This window comes from Bombus pascuorum, chromosome 16 (genome assembly GCF_905332965.1).
Source record: "Bombus pascuorum chromosome 16, iyBomPasc1.1, whole genome shotgun sequence".
NCBI lineage: Eukaryota > Metazoa > Arthropoda > Insecta > Hymenoptera > Apidae > Bombus > Bombus pascuorum.
Window position 1 is genome coordinate 4,672,341 of NC_083503.1, and position 19,097 is coordinate 4,691,437.

The 19,097-nt window shown below is 40.1% G+C and overlaps 1 protein-coding gene across 3 annotated transcripts in view; it reads right to left on the minus strand.

The window, feature by feature from the left end:
* Positions 1-11,200: 11,200 nt before the first annotated feature.
* Positions 11,201-19,097, minus strand: part of LOC132915248 (L-allo-threonine aldolase) — a 36,885-nt gene continuing 28,988 nt past the window's right edge. For all 3 annotated transcript variants that reach the window (XM_060975052.1, XM_060975051.1, XM_060975050.1), the window contains exon 6: positions 11,201-11,726. In XM_060975052.1, coding sequence (XP_060831035.1) covers positions 11,260-11,726 — 467 coding nt within the window. In that variant the 3' untranslated portion in view covers positions 11,201-11,259. The remainder of the gene's footprint in view (positions 11,727-19,097) is intronic.

Genomic DNA, 19,097 nt, shown 5'->3' on the forward strand with positions numbered 1-19,097 from the left:
TCAACGATCAAAGCAGAAATTAGCAGGTACGCAGAAAAATACAAGGAAAGAACGGCAACACATCCAAACCAGCTGGCTGCTGAAGCGAGCAAAACTCTCATAGAAAGAAGACTAAAAAGAAAACACCCCAGTGACCTCACTACAGAAATAAAATAGTCAAACTCGAAGATGATATAGCCATTCACATGTTATTCAGCAATTAAGTTAGAAAAATTTACCAAATGTCCAGCTGGACAAATTGTAAAGTACAAATTAAATAATAAAATAGAAAAAAACATTCTAGTGGTGGTTCCCCACTGGTTCCGTCAGAGTTCGACAGTTCAAGGTCATAGTAACAGCCCGCCGCATTGTCAAGACAATCAACGGCGATCGATAATTATTTTTCGTTTCGCAGCCACCGTTGGCATTTTCAAATTCAAATACTGAGGCAGTTTCAGCCGCTAAATTTTCAAAAATCTAGATTCTTCAATGAGATGAAAAGCAGGCAGCACTATAGATTGATGAGCCGTTGTCGGCTTGCGAACTTATAATCGCGAGGTCGCTGTGTACTTGCAAATCTACCGTTAAGTACTGTCTTTAATACGATGACGTAAATCTAGTCTAAAAACTTTTTAATTGTATGCGCTGGGATTTTAATTAGCACAGATTATTTTTAAATGGACTCTGCTCCCACATGCTAGACCGCGCGCATATGTTTTACCAAGTGTATTGTATAGCGATTGTGTTTCTTTTCATCGGTCGTTATCTGTTCTTCTTTGTGTCATCTGTAATACCTGTAATATCTGTAATATCTGTTTCTTTATTTCTAATCCCTGTGAATTCTGTGTAGGACATTAATCTTGAGTGATAATTACTTCAAAAATTCTGCTATTATGATTAAATTCTAACTTTGGTAGCTAAATGCATTAAAGATAGTTATGCGTAAAAGAGGCTAAGCGTTCGACGTCGATCAAATTTAAATATGTTGTGAAAAGTATTATGAAAAACATTTTTTATGCGTATGTCGCTCGAGAGACTGAGTATCGAAGCATTCAGTAAATATTAATTAAATGCCCGCGATAACCTGAGATCTTTAATTAAAAGATCAAACTTTCTTATTTTTGATTCGTGATCGTTGAAACTTTTACCAATATGCTCCTTATATTTTTATGATTAAAATGACACCAAATACGATATAGTTTGAAACATATTAGCTTACATAATAAATGATAATTAAATACACATCAATAAGTAACTATAATTCAAATTATATCGTGTTTGGTCTCATATTAATTAGAAACGTCACACAAATACGTTAGGAAGAGTCTCGTTTTAAAAAAGACAAAAATAAAAAAGTTTTGCTTTTGAATTAGTACTTAGGTACATTGTGACAATCAATATCTGACATTAGAGCATGTTACACTACTCGATCGCGGCTGGACGTCGAGTTTCTCCGTGCGTCATAGAGCTAGCCCTCCTCCCTCGGAATGCAGCTAATGACACTGCAATTATCAAATGTTTCCTGTACTTGCAATAAATTACTGCTACTAATACCATATTGAATCGCTTATCTACTGTTTCTATAAACACATTGCGACCGTCGGAAAACTACCTGTATAACAAGTTAATTTGTCGACAAGGTAGACTAGAAATACTTTTTAAAGGGCAATGATTGCAGTTAGGAATAAGAGGCTATTAGGTGTGAATTGGTTCAAAAGTCGTGGAGAAATACTTTTTTTGAATACGCAAAACTTATGTCACGTAGGAGACACAAGAAATCGCGAAATTAGCAGATCATCGGTGATCTTTTCGCGTCTTAGTTCAAACGTTTCACAAGTAACGTAAAAAATTTGAATTTCAGATATGGTAGTAAAATTTATTGTACGAATCCAACAGAGTGACGGTTCAAAGCGTTATAACAAAAAAAGTGCTGAGTGCTGATTTGGGAGGGTTCTTATACTAAGGTTTGGTCTCTCTGGAGGGGTTATCGTCGGATATATATCAGACGCGGCTATTCTGTTACTATCTGGTTATTATTTCGATAGCTGTGGCATGCAAGATATTTTGTCTACTCTGTTACTGTTTCTGAGCGAATGACATTCACAGATATTGACGCCCGCTATTTCAATCTACATAAGCTCAAACCTTGTTACAAGAAAATGAAAATATTTATTATCCGTATTGGATATGGATTACTTTTTTTCAATTTGACTGTCTTAGTGAACAAGATGATATTAATGCCAGGTGATAGCCAGCTTGCTCACGACAGCTGGATTAACCAGTATTTTTCATTTTTCCTTTGTGTACTTTTTAATAGCAGCTGTTAACACACGTCAGATCTATGCGTCTAAAAGATCCTTTTCTCATTTTCGAAGTAGTTTCAGGTTAATAAAAGAAAAAAATAAATATTTAAATGTTTGTGCGCTATAAGAGTTGTTTGCAGGCTGTCACGATGTGTTTTTAGAAGTAACAGTTGAGTAGACGTACAATGCAAACACGTACGTTGCCATGGGCATGCATATATGGGTAAGATTAAATGTGGTAGTAGCAACAATCTTTTGCAAATATCTCGCAAACTAAGGCCGAGTGATAGTTATGTATATAGAAAAAATTTTAAAATGTTGAACTTTACAACAAATTTAGATTTCACCAAAATCGGAGGTGTAGTCTCGTTTATGAGTAATTACAGAATATCATTGTACTCTGAAAATTTTTCTAATTAATTTGCGTAAGCAATACCATACGTTATTCTTCCTTTTATATTCCATTATTTATTATATGTGTTAGAATTTAATCTTGAAGTTAAGATTAATAATCTGTGCAAGACACAATATTTATGTTGAAATAATATTCAGTGATGTTTATTAAACAGAACTACAGAACCTGATGTATATAAGCGAGTGATATAATTAACAACTTATACAAGAATTGTTGATAGTTGGCCAGTTACTCTCAGACTAGACTTAGATAGTGACCTATGATCCCTTAAATATTTTGAACCCCACTCTCTATACAATAATGAGTATGACCTGTGTAAGTGTCCTGTTCAAATTCCTGTGTGGGTGACTGTGTAAGGGTATTGTGCCTATACGTGAAACATCGTTGTATTTCAACAATATGTTATTATTTATTATAATTCAATAATATCAAAAATATATTCTCAGCCGGGGAACCATTTCCATATGTTACTTTACTACATATTGCATAATAATTGCATAAATTATCGATTCTTATACCAACATATACTTACAGGTGCAGGATAAATTATTCCATTCTAGACTCATTTATGTTTTTGTCTTCCTTATTAACATCATAAATGTTAGTAATGAAAAAAGGTGATATAGATATTTATATCATTAATTTGCACATACACATATCATGTAGCTAACGTTACATTACATTTATATTTATACATGTATTATTTTTTATATTTTATCAATTACATTGCAATTTACATTTATGTCATAGAAGTATAGTAGTATTCCGTGTAGAAATCTAAGAACTAAGTAAGTTTGTGTTACAGTAGAATTAAATTCTAATTTTCTTAAATGGTACATACATTTAAGAAAATATTGTATCCTGCAATCGTGCAAACATCACACAAGGCGCAAATATTTTTTTATTTATTTGGATAAGCAAGCAAGCCATATCATGATGGAAAGAAAATAAACTGTGTTCTTTATATCGTATATTACGTTATATATTTCACCGTGGTCCTGTAGAGGAATAAAAAATTTCTTCGTAGTCATGGCGGTTGATCCAAGTGAGCGCCATGTAAACACTATGTTGAATATACAGAGTGGGACGTTTTGATAATATATGAGTGTTTGTTTGTTCTATGTATAAGTATTTGTAATGGTTCAATTAATTACATTTCTGTAGCTCGTATAGGCTCTATAAATTTCTCCATACTGAAAATGAAAAGAAAAATCAGCTTATTTAGCAAATTGTCAATTATTGATATTAATAAATGCTACTAGTACTGCATTCATTCTATCTAAAATTTCTTTTTCACCAGTGAAAACAGTTCCAGTACAATTACAACTAATGTAATTAACACTTCAATAGAAAGTGATGCAGATACATCTTCTAAGCAATCTACCCGAGAATCACAAAAGTTTACATCAGAATTCATGAAGTTAATAATCTAATGACTCGGTATTTTTAATACCAAATTTCTAACGGATCTACAGACTGTCCGGTTATGAGTGTAATAAAATTTATAGAGTGATTCTTGGAACCAAAATAAAACGAAAATTATGAACAAAAAGATTACGTATTCGGCTTTCTTTTTTAGTTGTAAACAATTAAATATCGGCTAGTTGTAAACAATTAAATAACTCCCCTTACAGGGACGAAAGTAGATTAGCCTGAGCAACAGAGTACAGAGCGATTCCAAATCGAACGATACATGGGTAGCTTATCTACAAGTCGTAGAGAAGAAGGTTATGGGATTCGCAGACGTAAACAATCCTTTTTTTTTTTGTGCGCCAGAAGGGGAAAATGCTGTTACGCATACCCAGCGACCCGTATCGCTGAGTTATGTGGGACTCGGGCAGATGTCGCCATACCCACTAAAAACCCCTCCTCCTTCCTCTCAGCTTCTTGATCAGGCAACCCCAGCAGAACCGTTCGGCATTCATCAGGGTTGCCTTGACTTGGTTCTATTTTCTCATTCTTTGTTAAATTACAGTCGACCTCCTTTAAGCCAATTTGTTAGTTTTCTTTGCCTTCCATCTGTGACTTGTCACTGTCTTTCGGAACTGCTTTCCCTACTCCGCGCTGTTGTTGCGCTCGTCCTCTTCCTAGCCGCCTCCATGGCCTTTTCCATTTCCCTCCTGTGACACATGACTGTCTTGCAGAACTGTCCGAATTTCTTCCAGTTCTCGTCGCTGGCGGTCACCGTGGCCATGAGGTTGTCCACGTCTATCTTTTCGCCAAGGCTGTTCTCCAGTGCGGTCCTTCTCTCGGTCCATTTTGGGCACCCGAAGAGGACGTGTTCAGCGTCGTCGTTTGGATCTCCGCAGTCGTAGCACTTGTAGTCGCTATCCTTGCCTATTCTCTTCCTAAAGGCGCTAAAGATTCCGTGACCAGTTAGTAGCTGCATGGTGTGGTGGTCGATGTCCCTCCTCTTTTTGGCAAATAGGAACGTGTTGGGTATTAGCTTCTTCGTGAAATTCTCTTTCTTGTAGGCACTCCACTCCCTTTGCCATTCGTCTTGAGCCTCCTTCCGGATTGCCTCCAGCTCTTTCTTCAGTGCGCTGTCGTCTCCTTCGCCGATCCTGGTTTTGTGGATCTTGGTTCTCTCCCAGGATTCTCTCAGCAGCTTCACCTTTATGTAGATCGGTAGATTGCCGGTCAACACGCTTTTCACTATCTTCTTATTCTTTCCGATTTCCATAGCGTCCGCCCATACCAGTGCACCGTATGTCACGATCGATTCCCATACTTTGTAGTAAAGCCTACGAGCTAAGCTGGGCGGCCCGTTGATGTTCGGTAAAATGCCCCTGAGGGCTCCGGTTAACTTATCGGCTTTATTACAAACCGTTTCAATGTGTATAACGAATTTCCTATGGGTGTCGATCGTGACACCGAGATATTTCATGTACACGACCGTTTCGGTGTCCGAGGTACCCAACTTGAGTTTGATCACTCTCATCCGCATCCCGGTAATGAGCATGACCTCCGTCTTTTCGCTTGCCAGAGTGAGACCGACTCTCTCGCACCAATCTTTAACGATTCTCATCATGGCGTAGACTTTGGTGGACGCCCCTTCGTTCTTTCCGATGGCACCATGTTATCCACCATCTCCAATAGCCGATTGTACACCAAGTTCCACAGGAATGGTCCAATAACCGATCCCTGTGGAACTCCCGCCGCCACTTCGTGTTCCACGGTACCGTAAAAGTTACTTACGATTCTTCTTCCAGATAGGTAGTTGCCGATCAGCCTTTTGATCTTCCATGACAACTTCCTCCTGTCGAATTCGTCATTGATGCTGTCCCAATTCAGCGAGTTGAAGGCGTTGCTGATGTCCAGGGTGATCATCATGCAGATTACCCTCTTCTGCTTGCAGGTGTCGGGAAACTTCATCACCTGCGTTGGAAATATTGCCTCCGATGGAACGAATCCACACCGATGCATCTTTTGATGTTCCTTTTCAAGCATTTCTCCCAGATCTTGCTCAAGGCTGGGAGTATGCTTATCGGCCGGTACGCGTTTGGAAGTCTGGGGTCCTTACCCGGCTTCCTGAGGAGTATCACTCTGGCCGTTTTCCAGCATTTAGCGATCCGTCCTGAGTCGGTGATGTCGTTTAGTACGCTGGTCACGAGCTCGCTCCTACAGCTCGCTATCAGCCTCATGATATCGCCCGGGACACCGTCTACTCTCACGGCCTTCTTCGTGTTTATCCTTCCGGCGATGTCAACGACATCGGCTTTGTCGATTACGATGCTACTGCTTCCTCCTTCGTCCTCCGTTGTCTCTTCGTAGCCTTCGTAACGAGGTCTGTGTCCCACAGTGAACAGCCTGTTTAGAACTGCTTCCACCTTATTCGTGAAACATTCGAACTGCGACGCGAGGAGATTATTATCGATTTTGTTATTTCTTGCGTCTCCGACGTGACACTGGTGCCAACGACTGGTAAAGCTGTGTTATATTTTTATGTTGACTTGGGAAAAGAAGGAAAGCATTTCAATTTTCATGTATTTTCCCTTTTTTTAATGTGTGTTCGCCGATTTCTTTGAAACGACGACCGATCGAGATTTTTTGCATCGTGCGGAGAATATTCTCCCGTTGGCCCCGTTAGAAAATTTTTTTGCATTTGTTTTTTGTAAATTATTTTTTTTTCTAAGAATTCAAATTTTTCGTATGTTTATCTGTTATTAAGGATTGCATTGAGCAATAGAAATGAAATCTGATAGTAATTTGTTTTTTACCAATTTCATTTATGTGTGTTTAACGATCAGCGATACCAATTGGTTAGAACAAACGTTAATAATGAAGATAGGTCTAGGAAGCCTCCTACCAATGTGGATTATGAGTGACATTGCTCGGGATAAGAAAGAACACCATGATTTTTAAGAACGAACAATAAGCCTAAGGAATGTTTTAAGGAACATTCGTAATAAAAGATATTTGTTTAGTCTGAAGGACCTTAACTATGAAAATGTTAAGATTAGTCTATCCTTAAGACTATTGAGGATGCGAAGTAATGGCATGTGGACATATGGTTGCCATCTTGTCTGCGGCGTGGAGCCTGGTTTAGGTAGAAAATCACCGGACATAACATAATAGATAGACAGAAATAAATTATTAATGACTACGAAAACAATTTTACTGTTTAGCTGGCTCTGAAATATTGGTCGCTTCACGAAAAAAAGGAAAATAAGAGATTTTTTGTCAAGAAAGTATGACCGATTTGAAAACGCCAAAAATTATGAAATAATTTTCATCCTATTTGTATTGTATTTAGGCACGTATGCAATAAAGTTTATATTGACCATTTATTTACGAAATAACATTCTAAACATACCGCAACCTTCTCCAAAGCGGTGCAAAATTAAAAAAACTACAAATATATTGCCTATTTCCATTTCTAATTGCATAATATCAATAACTGTAACGATTGTAGCGTGAGTTAACTTCAATCTTGCTGCTATTGTCGGCCATTTAATATCATCTTGTATATTATAGCTTGCAGCCGAAATGAAAAAATTAATCCAAACACAATACGGACGCACAATTACAATTATAATCTACTGCAGTGGTGAAGATATTTTTTCTGAATATCTCGGGAACTTGTGTGATTTTAGGCTTGTGTTCAATCTATATTTTCTGACTCAGAAAATTAATTTCGGATAAGAAAGGCCCCACGCATCTAACGCTTTTTTTATTACTAGGTCTTTCAGAGTCGTTATTAGGCAACACACAGATTGTACAGATTCTACGGGAAGATGTATCTGAGGTCACTCGTTTGGGGTGTCGATAACCTTATCCTCCTTGGCCAGTTCCATCAGCTTCTCCAAAGAAAACTGTCGCGATCTGCCTCTTTGTACTTCACCATTTGCTAACATCCTGAAAAGAAAATAATGTTTCACTAAGAATTGATGGAAGTGGAGATCACAAACCATCAGTTAAGAATTTCGATTTTAGAAATTACAATTATTATTTTCACCAACTGCTCTATCCGATCTTCTAAACATCGTCGAATTAGCATAAGGATCATAGTCGATCACAGAAAACGTTGTCACGATCTCATCTCATGCAAAATGTGGTCTATCCACTCGGCCAGTGCCTCCAGGTTTTACAATCTGGTCCAGCGATCTCTCCACTTTACATTCCAAAGATACGATAGATTTTAACCCTGGATTGCTTTATTTTCGTGCCTCGTGTTTGCCATTTAAAGAGCGGTTTCGAGTCCTATAAAATTCTAATTTTTCTTTAAATAAATTGAATATATATATAAATATACGCGCCACGTGCTTTCTTCCTGAATTCATCGTGATGTTTCACAGACTTGTTCCAAGGTACATCTAATGGAAAGTTTAGAATTTTCTTCGTCCATTCACGCGGATGTATCAGCGGTTTTTCGCACGGAACCATCAGATACCTGTCTCAGCCAATTTCTTTACACTAGTGTAGGAAAATGGTATAGTGCTAGTAGGTTTGATAACGGTATGATTATTACGATATCGGTTGAATCTCCGTCAATCTATGTTTACGCAATCACTATTCGTTACTAACTGACTTCGTAACAATGGTTCTTTTTCAAATACGCTGACAACACTACATGACAACGCTGAAAACATTCCATGACAACGCTGACAACACTCCATGACAACATTGAATTCTGTTATAGCTATCTGAAAGAAAGATCGTCATCTACGTGGTTATAATCAGGCAGAATACTCCTAACCTATATATTAGGTTGTCCGAAAAGTTTCTCTGTTTCATAAGGTGATAATAAATGAAGAACAATTTCTGTTTTATATTATTTTATTGAATTAGGTATGATCCATTTCGTTACATTTCTATTATCATGTTCGTGCATAATTTAATAAACCAATATAAAACAAAAAACATTGTGCGTCTATTATTTCCTCATAAAACGAAAGAAACTTTTCCTAACCTAATATTAGGTTGTCCGAAAAATGTCTTTCTTCAGCAAATGTAATTTCTATAACAATGCACCTTCATACAAGCGTGAAACCAAGTCTGTAAAATGTCGAGGTGTTTATCTCAACAGAACAAAATAGATCGTACGTAATTCGACAAAATAATATAAAACAAAAAAACGTTGTGCGTCTATTATTTCCTCATAAAACGAAAGAAACTTTTTGGACAACTTAATATAGTTATTGAGTTATTGGAAAGATAATTTACGCTTTTCGTTACGTTCCAAGCGAAAAAGTTATATTTTATTATTTATTAGCTGCATAAAATCAACAATAATCTCTGTTACAGAATTACAAACGGCATTTAAATTTTCATGATTTTACATGCTTTCATCGCCATTTAACTTTAATTTAAATACGCAAATTCCAGTTCGCTTGTTCACACGAGTACGTCGGATTGTAATATTCGCCGATGAAGTGGAATACATTTGCATATAAAATCCGAAACAGTCGGCAATACAAAGGCTAAGTTAATCGAAGCTGATGATTTTCATATCTCGATTTTTGATGGCATTGGTCAGGAACACTCAATGTCGATCTTATCGGCCGATAATTGGCAATTTGTCCGACAAATGGAATTCACCTGACGTCAGAGTGATGTCAGATAATGGTAGGTTAACGATAAAATCAGCTGCATCGCGTATTTCTGTAAAATATACCCGTCATTAATATTTATATTTCGTAATTGATTTACCAGCCAGAATAGTGAATCAATTCTTTGAACATACGTGAAAGGAAATACCCGACGAGATATGTTCACGCCTTGTTTGCCAACAGAGATATAATTAAAATAGAAAATTAAAGCGGAGCTGACTAAAATTTGGTAAGTTTTGATTCGCGTTGAGGTGCGGTAATTTTCCGAAGGTAACTTCTTCTTTGCTTCGCTGTTGACATTTATAAATTACAGATGACAGTAATTGGTCAATGAATGATAAGAAATTCTGGGATGATGAAATATTCAAGTTATACTCATATGGGGAAAGGCGCAGCAAAATGGCACCTATATAACTCAAGAAACACATGTACAAAACCGAAATGTTAATTGAGACGAACTTATCAGACGACCCAGTACATCGTCTGCTTGTGAAGAGCTGTCGATTTCGAATAGGACAGAATTTTTGGAAAGATATATTCGAAGGATGTGTTGGAAGGAGACGTCAATTTCTCCCTTGAAAACATCGAGAATAAAAGCCACGAGGAGATTAGAATTTAGCTCGAGAATAAATCAAATCGCAGTTTAGTTTGTAATACAAATAATTGTTCATAGCGGCAGCTGAATTCCGTTGGCACTTTTTGTACTTTAAATTCGAATAGAAATGAAATAAAATAAAGAAATGGATTTCAATACTTAACCATCTCGTAACGATATCGTAAAATAAAAATTGTTGGTAGCAGAAGGTAGAATTTCCACGTCTCACGAGAATTCTCCGGCCGGCTGACGATTCAACGGCAACTTCACAGTCGTGGTTTTTCTTGGGGAAGAGTCGATGTTTACCAGGCATCCTGCCCGCCGCAATATAATCAGCTGGACGATACGGTGTCTCGGCAATTGGTCCGTTAGGTCACGCAGACGGATCTTTCTGGCCAGTGGTGTAATCTTCGCCAACTTTCGCGGCACCAATCGAATCGAACTGAGTAGGTTTGATGCGTTTCTATCCCCCAGTCGATAAAAAGACGGTGTAACCCGTCGCGGTTTCTTGCGAAAGATCTTTGTCCCAAAGGTTGGTATTTTCGAAATGCCCTAGCACGGCGATGAGCATATCTGCTGTCAAATTTTTGACCTTCGGATAGTATGCCATGGACTGCGCAAATATCTCCCAATTGAGCGTTTTACATTCTTTAAAACGAGTGATGAAATCTTTGGAAAATAGAATATAGTGAGATATCTGCTCCTAAAGCGTGTAGGCCAAATAATAGGGGATTTCTGTTTTCAGATTTATTTTTTTAGGTGTTTCTCTCAGATTAGATTTGGTCGATTTGGAAAATCATTTATCATGAGAAGAAGAGGAGGTTGATCGAAAAAGGTTTGATATAACAAAAAGGAATTATGCGTATCCCAATAAATATATTTTAGATAACAATTAGGCACCCTTGACTACAATGATTAAAATTTAGGATCTAACTTTTTAATAACGGATGTAACCTTTTTAATAGCTAACATCAAATCATCGTCTGTAATTTCGAAAGAAAATACAAACCTAATAAGTGAATCGGACAATGCCAAACACTTGACGACAACGTGTTCGTTCTCGGCATCATCAAATTCTAGCAAACAATGAATAAACTTCGTTGCGTCAATGGTATCAGATTCGATGTTAACGAAAACTATATTTGTATGTACAATACTCAAATCAATCGAAAATATAGACGATTGGATTTCATTTAGCGCAGATGCAAAAGCGTAAGCCCTTCTATGATCATGAACTAATTTGGGGATATTTTCAAGAGCTACCAGCCCAGCTGCAGCAAGAATACCAACTTGTCTCATATCCCCACCAAGTACTTTCCTGACTCTTCTTGCACTAGTGATAAAGTCTTTAGTTCCACACAGAAGAGAACCTACAGGAGCACCTGAATTAAAATGAATATGTTTTAAATTAAAAATAGTTTTGGTTTTGTCTAATATAATCTCATTATAATATGATATAATATAATATAATATAATCTCAATTTTCCTTTGTGATATGTGATGTGTTTCATGCAAACGCGTTTTATACTGCACTACATATAGTGACTTGATTTATTTAACACGTTGAATGCTACGCCAGTTTCACAAAAGTTTAGCCGTAGTGCCACGATAAATTTTTTATTATGCGATACATATAATGTTGAAATATTACCTACAAGAGATATGTTACAATGTATAATCATCATTAACGAATTTATCTCACTGAGACCACCGGTAACCCCCATGGCGCTATATCACATTACTGTATTAAGTAATTATTTCTGGCTACATCGTATTATGAGTTCCCTTTTGACTGCCGAAGAGTGCAGACGTGCCGAGTGCCCGGAGAGGTCTCTCCCTCGAAACAGTACGTGGAGAGAAAGTGTCCCCGAAAATGCGAAAAACAGGGAAAACAAAAATGCAACGAGTGCCACCGCTCAGGACATCACACCATTGCAATGCACACCATTCTTCAAATAATGTATTTTTACTAATCTTGGTACGCCGGTCTCCGGTGACCGCTACAACCAAGTTGAGTGCCACTCACCGGTGAACCCCATAGCATTCAACATGTGAATGAATGGATTTATTTACAGTAATACTGTAATAATGACAATATAGTAATGTGCAACTAAATTAACTAAATTTGTTGGGGGGGGGGTCTACGACCGATGCTATCGTTCGGTTCCGCATTCTCGTTGAGGAGGCCGAGCGACGAAGAGGGGTGGCGTTAGCGGTGTCACTGGACAGCGTCAACGCCTTCAATAGCTGCCCCTGGGGGAAGATAGAGGAGGCCCTGGAGTTCCACCGGATGCCTCCCTCTCAGCAAGACCTAGTTCGAGCATATCTCCATGACCAGAGCATCATCTATATAGCGGCCAGGGCGTACTCAACGAAATGGCAGAAGTGATAATGAAACTGTAATCAAAAATGGAGAAGAGAAGGGCAATACAAGACGGGGAGGAACGACAATAAGGAAACACAGCAAGGAGGCAAAAGCCCAAAAGTTGCAACAGTTATAGTAGAATACAATATAACAGAGTGCATAACAACTGATGTAGCAAGAAGTCGAGAAGAGTATTGTGACGAGTGCTTATAACGAAAGTTGAAATGAGCGCAGTAGCAAGAGGTCGAGAAGGGTGTTGAAAATAATGTTGGAAGTGTTGTACGCAGTATTGAAAACAGAGTTGCACGAGAACTCATGAATTGTAGGGTCGTTGTATATTATAAGCTATAAGCTATAGATCCACAGACTTTCAATCATAAGTTGTAAGTTGAATTGTGAATCATCCATCTAAGATGCTTAGATATATCACATTACTGTATTAAGTAACTATTTCTGGCTACACCGTATTATAATAAATAACTTAGTAGAGATCACGTATCAGAAGAATTCTACTCTATAATATATATCAGCAAATTCTGCTGAATATCGCTTCATAAAGGACAATGTTTTCATGATTATCACAGTTAAAGAAACTACGAGGAATAATGGTAAATATATCCAGGAAATTTTAAGAAAGAATTTCGTTTAAGAAGATGTTTACATTCTTTTGTGATATTCCCAAAAATATTCGGTAACACTGATCAGGTCCGTTGCAGTGCTACGGCGCAACGATGTATTACAACATATTGAGAAGTAATAATAAATTGTAGGTAACATATAATGCTGTCTCATTTCAATGACGGATATAACTAATTAAAACCATAACAAAATTGGAATGTTTTCTATTATTTTATATTAGCGAGCGGGTCTACTGATGATTTAAATAACCAGGGAGCTGACATTTGAAAGCTTGAATCTCTAAAGGGGATCATACAAATCTCTAGAGCAAAGAACACCATTCCACGTGCAAGAATATGGACATTCGCACTGCATAGACAAGTATTTCGAAATGCAGGAGAGACAGTGCTAGATCTACACGTAAAAAATGTAGTTGACGTTATAACACGATGGTAAACAACGAGAAACTTAAATGTATAACAACCTGTTAACATATAAATGTAAAAGGAAGTAATTGTAAGAGCATTATGAAGCATCGATGGAAAACGAAAACAGTAAAATAACTTCACTGTATCGGAACAATTAAGAATACCAAATACAAGCAGTGAAGGAAACGCAGTGCTCTGTAATCGTGTAAATTGAAGGAGTTGCCTGCGATATCTTTCACTATATTGACTTCAATATCACAAACCTTTGGAAGGATTCACTGAATAGTGAACTAATGAAACATGAACTAGACTATGTTTCGTGCTGTGTATTGTCGTGTTGAGTTTTTGTTTAAGTAAAGTACAACATTGTTACAATACGCATCGTTACGTTTTCTTCGTTTATTCGAAGCTGGTCTCTTGGCGTATCGTTGGGGCCTCGACGAATTATCCCAGATGTACAAGGTGTTTGAGAGAGTGATAATGAAAAAGATTGAGCGAAAGATGGAAGGTGGAATGAATGATGCTCAACGTGGATTTCGTCGCGATAGTTCGACTGAGAATTCGTGGATAACAGCAAAAGGCTACATTCGCCTGAGTTAATACAAGTATATGTTGAGTATTTTTCTTAATTTCAACATTAATACAGTGAAATATTTGGATTTTATAGGTCAACACTAGGAGGTGTTTCCCTCATTTTAAGCAGGTGTATGGCAAGGCAAAGGCGTTCGTTGGCGCTATTAGAAACCTGTTGCCGAACGTAAACGGATCCACGGACTCCATTAGGAAGCTGTACTATGTGGTATGGGAGTCGGGAGTACTCCACGCTGCACCAATATGGCCATGTGTGCTGAGCTATCAAGAAAATAGCTAAGATAAAGTGTCACACGTGGCCCTATGTGTCGTAACGGGCAGTATGCTCATACACATTAATACCAGGCAGCAGGAGGAAAAGTAACCACTTAAGAAGAGTTTTGCCGCACTCCGGAAACAAGATACACAGGATAAACAAGAAGAATCTCTGATCAAGATCGACTGACTCAACTTTAATCAAGAGGCGGTGAATCGATGGAGGGAATGAGCCTTTTATAAAATTTCATCCAAATTTACTTTTGTCGAATTCGCTCGTCCTATTATTGCAGTATCTGCTGTTGATAAATGACAAATATGCATGTACACAGTATACAGTGTACAATATAGAGTTCGTATATTATTCGAACGACTTCTCAGCCCATTTTTAAGGGATTAATGTATGTTCTAGAAATTAATACAAAGCATTCATAATGCATGCATTAAAATTAAGGGGAATCAGTAAGTAATTCGTAATAATGTAATATAGTAAGAATTATAAATAAACGCAAGATTGGTATCTATAAAAAATTCAATGTATTTCATGTTGGAATATATTCAATTTTCTATACGTGGCAATCTTGCATAAGAAAGACCAACGCTTTGAATTGGAAGTGACGTAAATCTACAATCAGTTTATTTCTACGTTATATCGATGCGAAAAAGCAATTTCTTAGTGACTACGCAATTTTGTAATGATATTATGGCGAGTAGCTCGCCACTATTTAGCCTTACAATAATTTATCACTGAGCATGCGTGTATGAATGTTTGGAAAGTTGATATTAGACTCGAAGTCGCCGAGCTGAAGGAGAAGAAGTCGATGAGATGAAGAAACCGTTGGGTCGGGGTGCCGCAGGGGTCGGTCTCAGGACCAGCCCTCTGGAAACTCACGTACGACGCGGTGCTTCGGGCAACAATGAACCCGGAATCGGCACTGACGTGTTACGCAGACGACACGTTGGTGCTGGTCAGGGGCTCGACATGGGGTTGGACCATCCGTCTTCCGGAGACGGCGGTGGCCTGAGTGGTTGCGTTCATCAAACGATTAGGATTGGAGGTGACCTTTGAGAAGACTGAAACCCTGTGTTTTTTGTAGCAGGGCAGATCACAGAACGCCTCCAGCGGGATATCGCCTGAGACTGGGATTAGGTTGAGCCTGAGACAGCGAAGCTAGATCCCCCGGATGCGGGTCTAGTGTGTTACGCAGACGACACCCTGATACTGGCAGGGGGCCGATGGTGGCACGAAACCGTCAGACACACAGAGGACGCGGTGGCGTGCGCGGTGAACGCTATCAGGAGTCTCGGACTGAGCGTGTCACCAACCAAATCGGAAGCCCTGGGGTTCTTCGACCGGCGACGAAGAGGACCACCACCAACCGGACTGTCCATCAATATCAACGGAGAGGAAGTGCCGGTGAGACACCAGATGAGGTACCTGGGTCTCATCATCGACAGCCAGTGGACCTTCGAGCCGCACATTGAACAACTGGTCCCAAGGGTGACTGCCGCGGCCAACGCCCTATGCGGCCTACTGCCGAACGTGGGTGGAGCGGGAGTGGGCGTTCGCCGACTGTACGAGGGAGTCGTAAAATCCCGAGTACTCTACGGAGCCCCAGTGTGGGCCGAAGACATGATGGAGAGCCGGCGCAGCCGGCTACTACTAAGGAGGCTACAAAGGACGACCGCCATCCGCACAGCAAGAAGCTACAGGACGGTGTCATACGCGACGGCGACCGTGCTGGCCGCGTCCCCCCCCCCCTTCGAGCTGCAAGCCCTCGCACTTCGAAGGGTATACGACAAAAGGAAGATCTCACGCCTGGACGGGCGCGCAATGACGCCACCACCCGACAACAGACCACCGTCGAGTGCACGGGAAGAAGCCAAACGGGAGACATGGGAGCGATGGCGCTCTCAACTGGTCGAGGAAGACACTACACGGCAACACCGGGCTGTTCGCGCCGTGCTCCCCAACTGGGAAGCATGGAGAGAACAAGGCGGGGTACCGCTGACATTCCGTATGACACATATGCTCACAGGTCACGGAGTGTTCGGTGAGTACCTACTACGGATCCGGCGGGAGGTGACCTCCATATGTCACCAATGCGAGGAAGAGGAGCATACGGTACAACACACGTGGGAGCGATGCCCGGCATGGGCAGACCAGCGCCGCGTCCTGCAACTCGACATCGGCGAGAGCGTAGCCCCAGAAGCGATCGTGAAGGCCATGTTGAGAGGGCACCAGGAATACACCGCCGTCCGCTCCTTCTGCGAGCAAGTGATGCTAGCAAAAGAGCGGGCGGAGAGAGAAAGGAAAAGGAAACGCGACCCAGTAAGAGTGGAGCGACAAAGGATGCCCAGGCGCAACAGGGGGGGGGGTGGCACCGCCGCCGCCCCAGCCCGAGCGACAAGACTAGGAAAACGGAACACAAGGAATGTGGTCCCCTCCTAGCGGACCAACACAAATATGGACGCCTCCCTCCTGATAAAAAAGGGGAGAACACGACGAGGCGTGCCTCTGGTAGAAATTCGCGAGAGAACCCGGGGCCCCCCCTCCAAAACGTAAGGCTGCCCACCGTGGAGTTTTTAGTCGGTAAGAGTCCGACACTACTCGACCGGTGCGATGCAACGGCGAGTGTCCATGAGGATTTCTCCACGTCCAAAAAAAAAAAAAAAAAAAAAAAAAAAAAGCGAAGCTAGATGGAATATCTGGGTCTCATCCTCGACAGCCACTGGGCCGTCGGTACCCACTTCGAGCGCCTAGTACCGCCGGTCGAGGGCACAGCGAACGCCTTAGGACGTTTGCTGACACAGATTGGAGAGACAGGGGGCAAAGGGTACCAACTATACGCCAGGGTGGTGCGGTCGAAGTTCCTTTAAGGGGTTCCGATCTGGACGGCGGACTTGAAGACTGACCGTCGCAGTCTCCTGCTAGGCAGGAAGTTGCGTAGGACGGTGGCGATCAGGGTAGTAAAAGGAATGCGCAACGTCGCAACGACGGCAGCGGCGGAGCTGGCGGAGTTTTCCCCGTTCGCGCTGCCCAGCGGTGTCGTGAGTCTGTTGGGTGCGGTTGACCCTGCAGGTACCGAAGTTAGAGTCCGGGCGCGACAGAACCTGCCAGAGAGTTGGTGGGTAAGCTTCGATAAAAGAGCGGTCGCGCCCTGAGTTAGCGTCATCGAGGCCATCCTGCCAAACTGGGACGTTTAGTTGCACTACGTGCCATCGAAGAGGGGATTGTCATTAGTGTGTGACGGGGGGAGGGTCATCGTGGAGTTTTTGCCGGTATGAATCTGGCAGTACTACGTGCCTTCACTCCCAAGGGCGCGGGCTGCTTATGAAGGTACCCTCCACGCAAAAAAAGAAAGTATCGAGAAGAACGCTCCGGCGAATGCTACAACGAAAGTTGAAACGAACGTTGTAACAAAATGTGGAGAAGAGTGTTGCGACGAGTGCTACAATGAGAGTTGAAACAAGTGTTGTAGTAACAGGTCGAGGAGAGTGTTGCGACGAGTGCTACAACGAGAGTTGAAACAACTGATGTAGAAAGAAGTCGAGAAGAGTATTGTGACGAGTGCTTATAACGAAAGTTGAAATGAGCGCAGTAGCAAGAGGTCGAGAAGGGTGTTGAAAATAGTGTTGGAAGTGTTGTACGCAGTATTGAAAACAGAGTTGCACGAGAACTCATGAATTGTTGGGTCGTTGTATATTATAAGCTATAAGCTATAGATCCACAGACTTTCAATCATAAGTTGTAAGTTGAATTGTGAATCATCCATCTAAGATGCTTAGATATATCACATTACTGTATTAAGTAACTATTTCTGGCTACACCGTATTATAATAAATAACTTAGTAGAGATCACGTATCAGAAGAATTCTACTCTATAATATATATCAGCAAATTCTGCTGAATATCGCTTCATAAAGGACAATGTTTTCATGATTATCACAGTTAAAGAAACTACGAGGAATAATGGTAAATATATCCAGGAAATTTTAAGAAAGAATTTCGTTTAAGAAGATGTTTACATTCTTTTGTGATATTCCCAAAAATATTCGGTAACACTGATCAGGTCCGTTGCAGTGCTACGGCGCAACGATGTATTACAACATATTGAGAAGTAATAATAAATTGTAGGTAACATATAATGCTGTCTCATTTCAATGACGGATATAACTAATTAAAACCATAACAAAATTGGAATGTTTTCTATTATTTTATATTAGCGAGCGGGTCTACTGATGATTTAAATAACCAGGGAGCTGACATTTGAAAGCTTGAATCTCTAAAGGGGATCATACAAATCTCTAGAGCAAAGAACACCATTCCACGTGCAAGAATATGGACATTCGCACTGCATAGACAAGTATTTCGAAATGCAGGAGAGACAGTGCTAGATCTACACGTAAAAAATGTAGTTGACGTTATAACACGATGGTAAACAACGAGAAACTTAAATGTATAACAACCTGTTAACATATAAATGTAAAAGGAA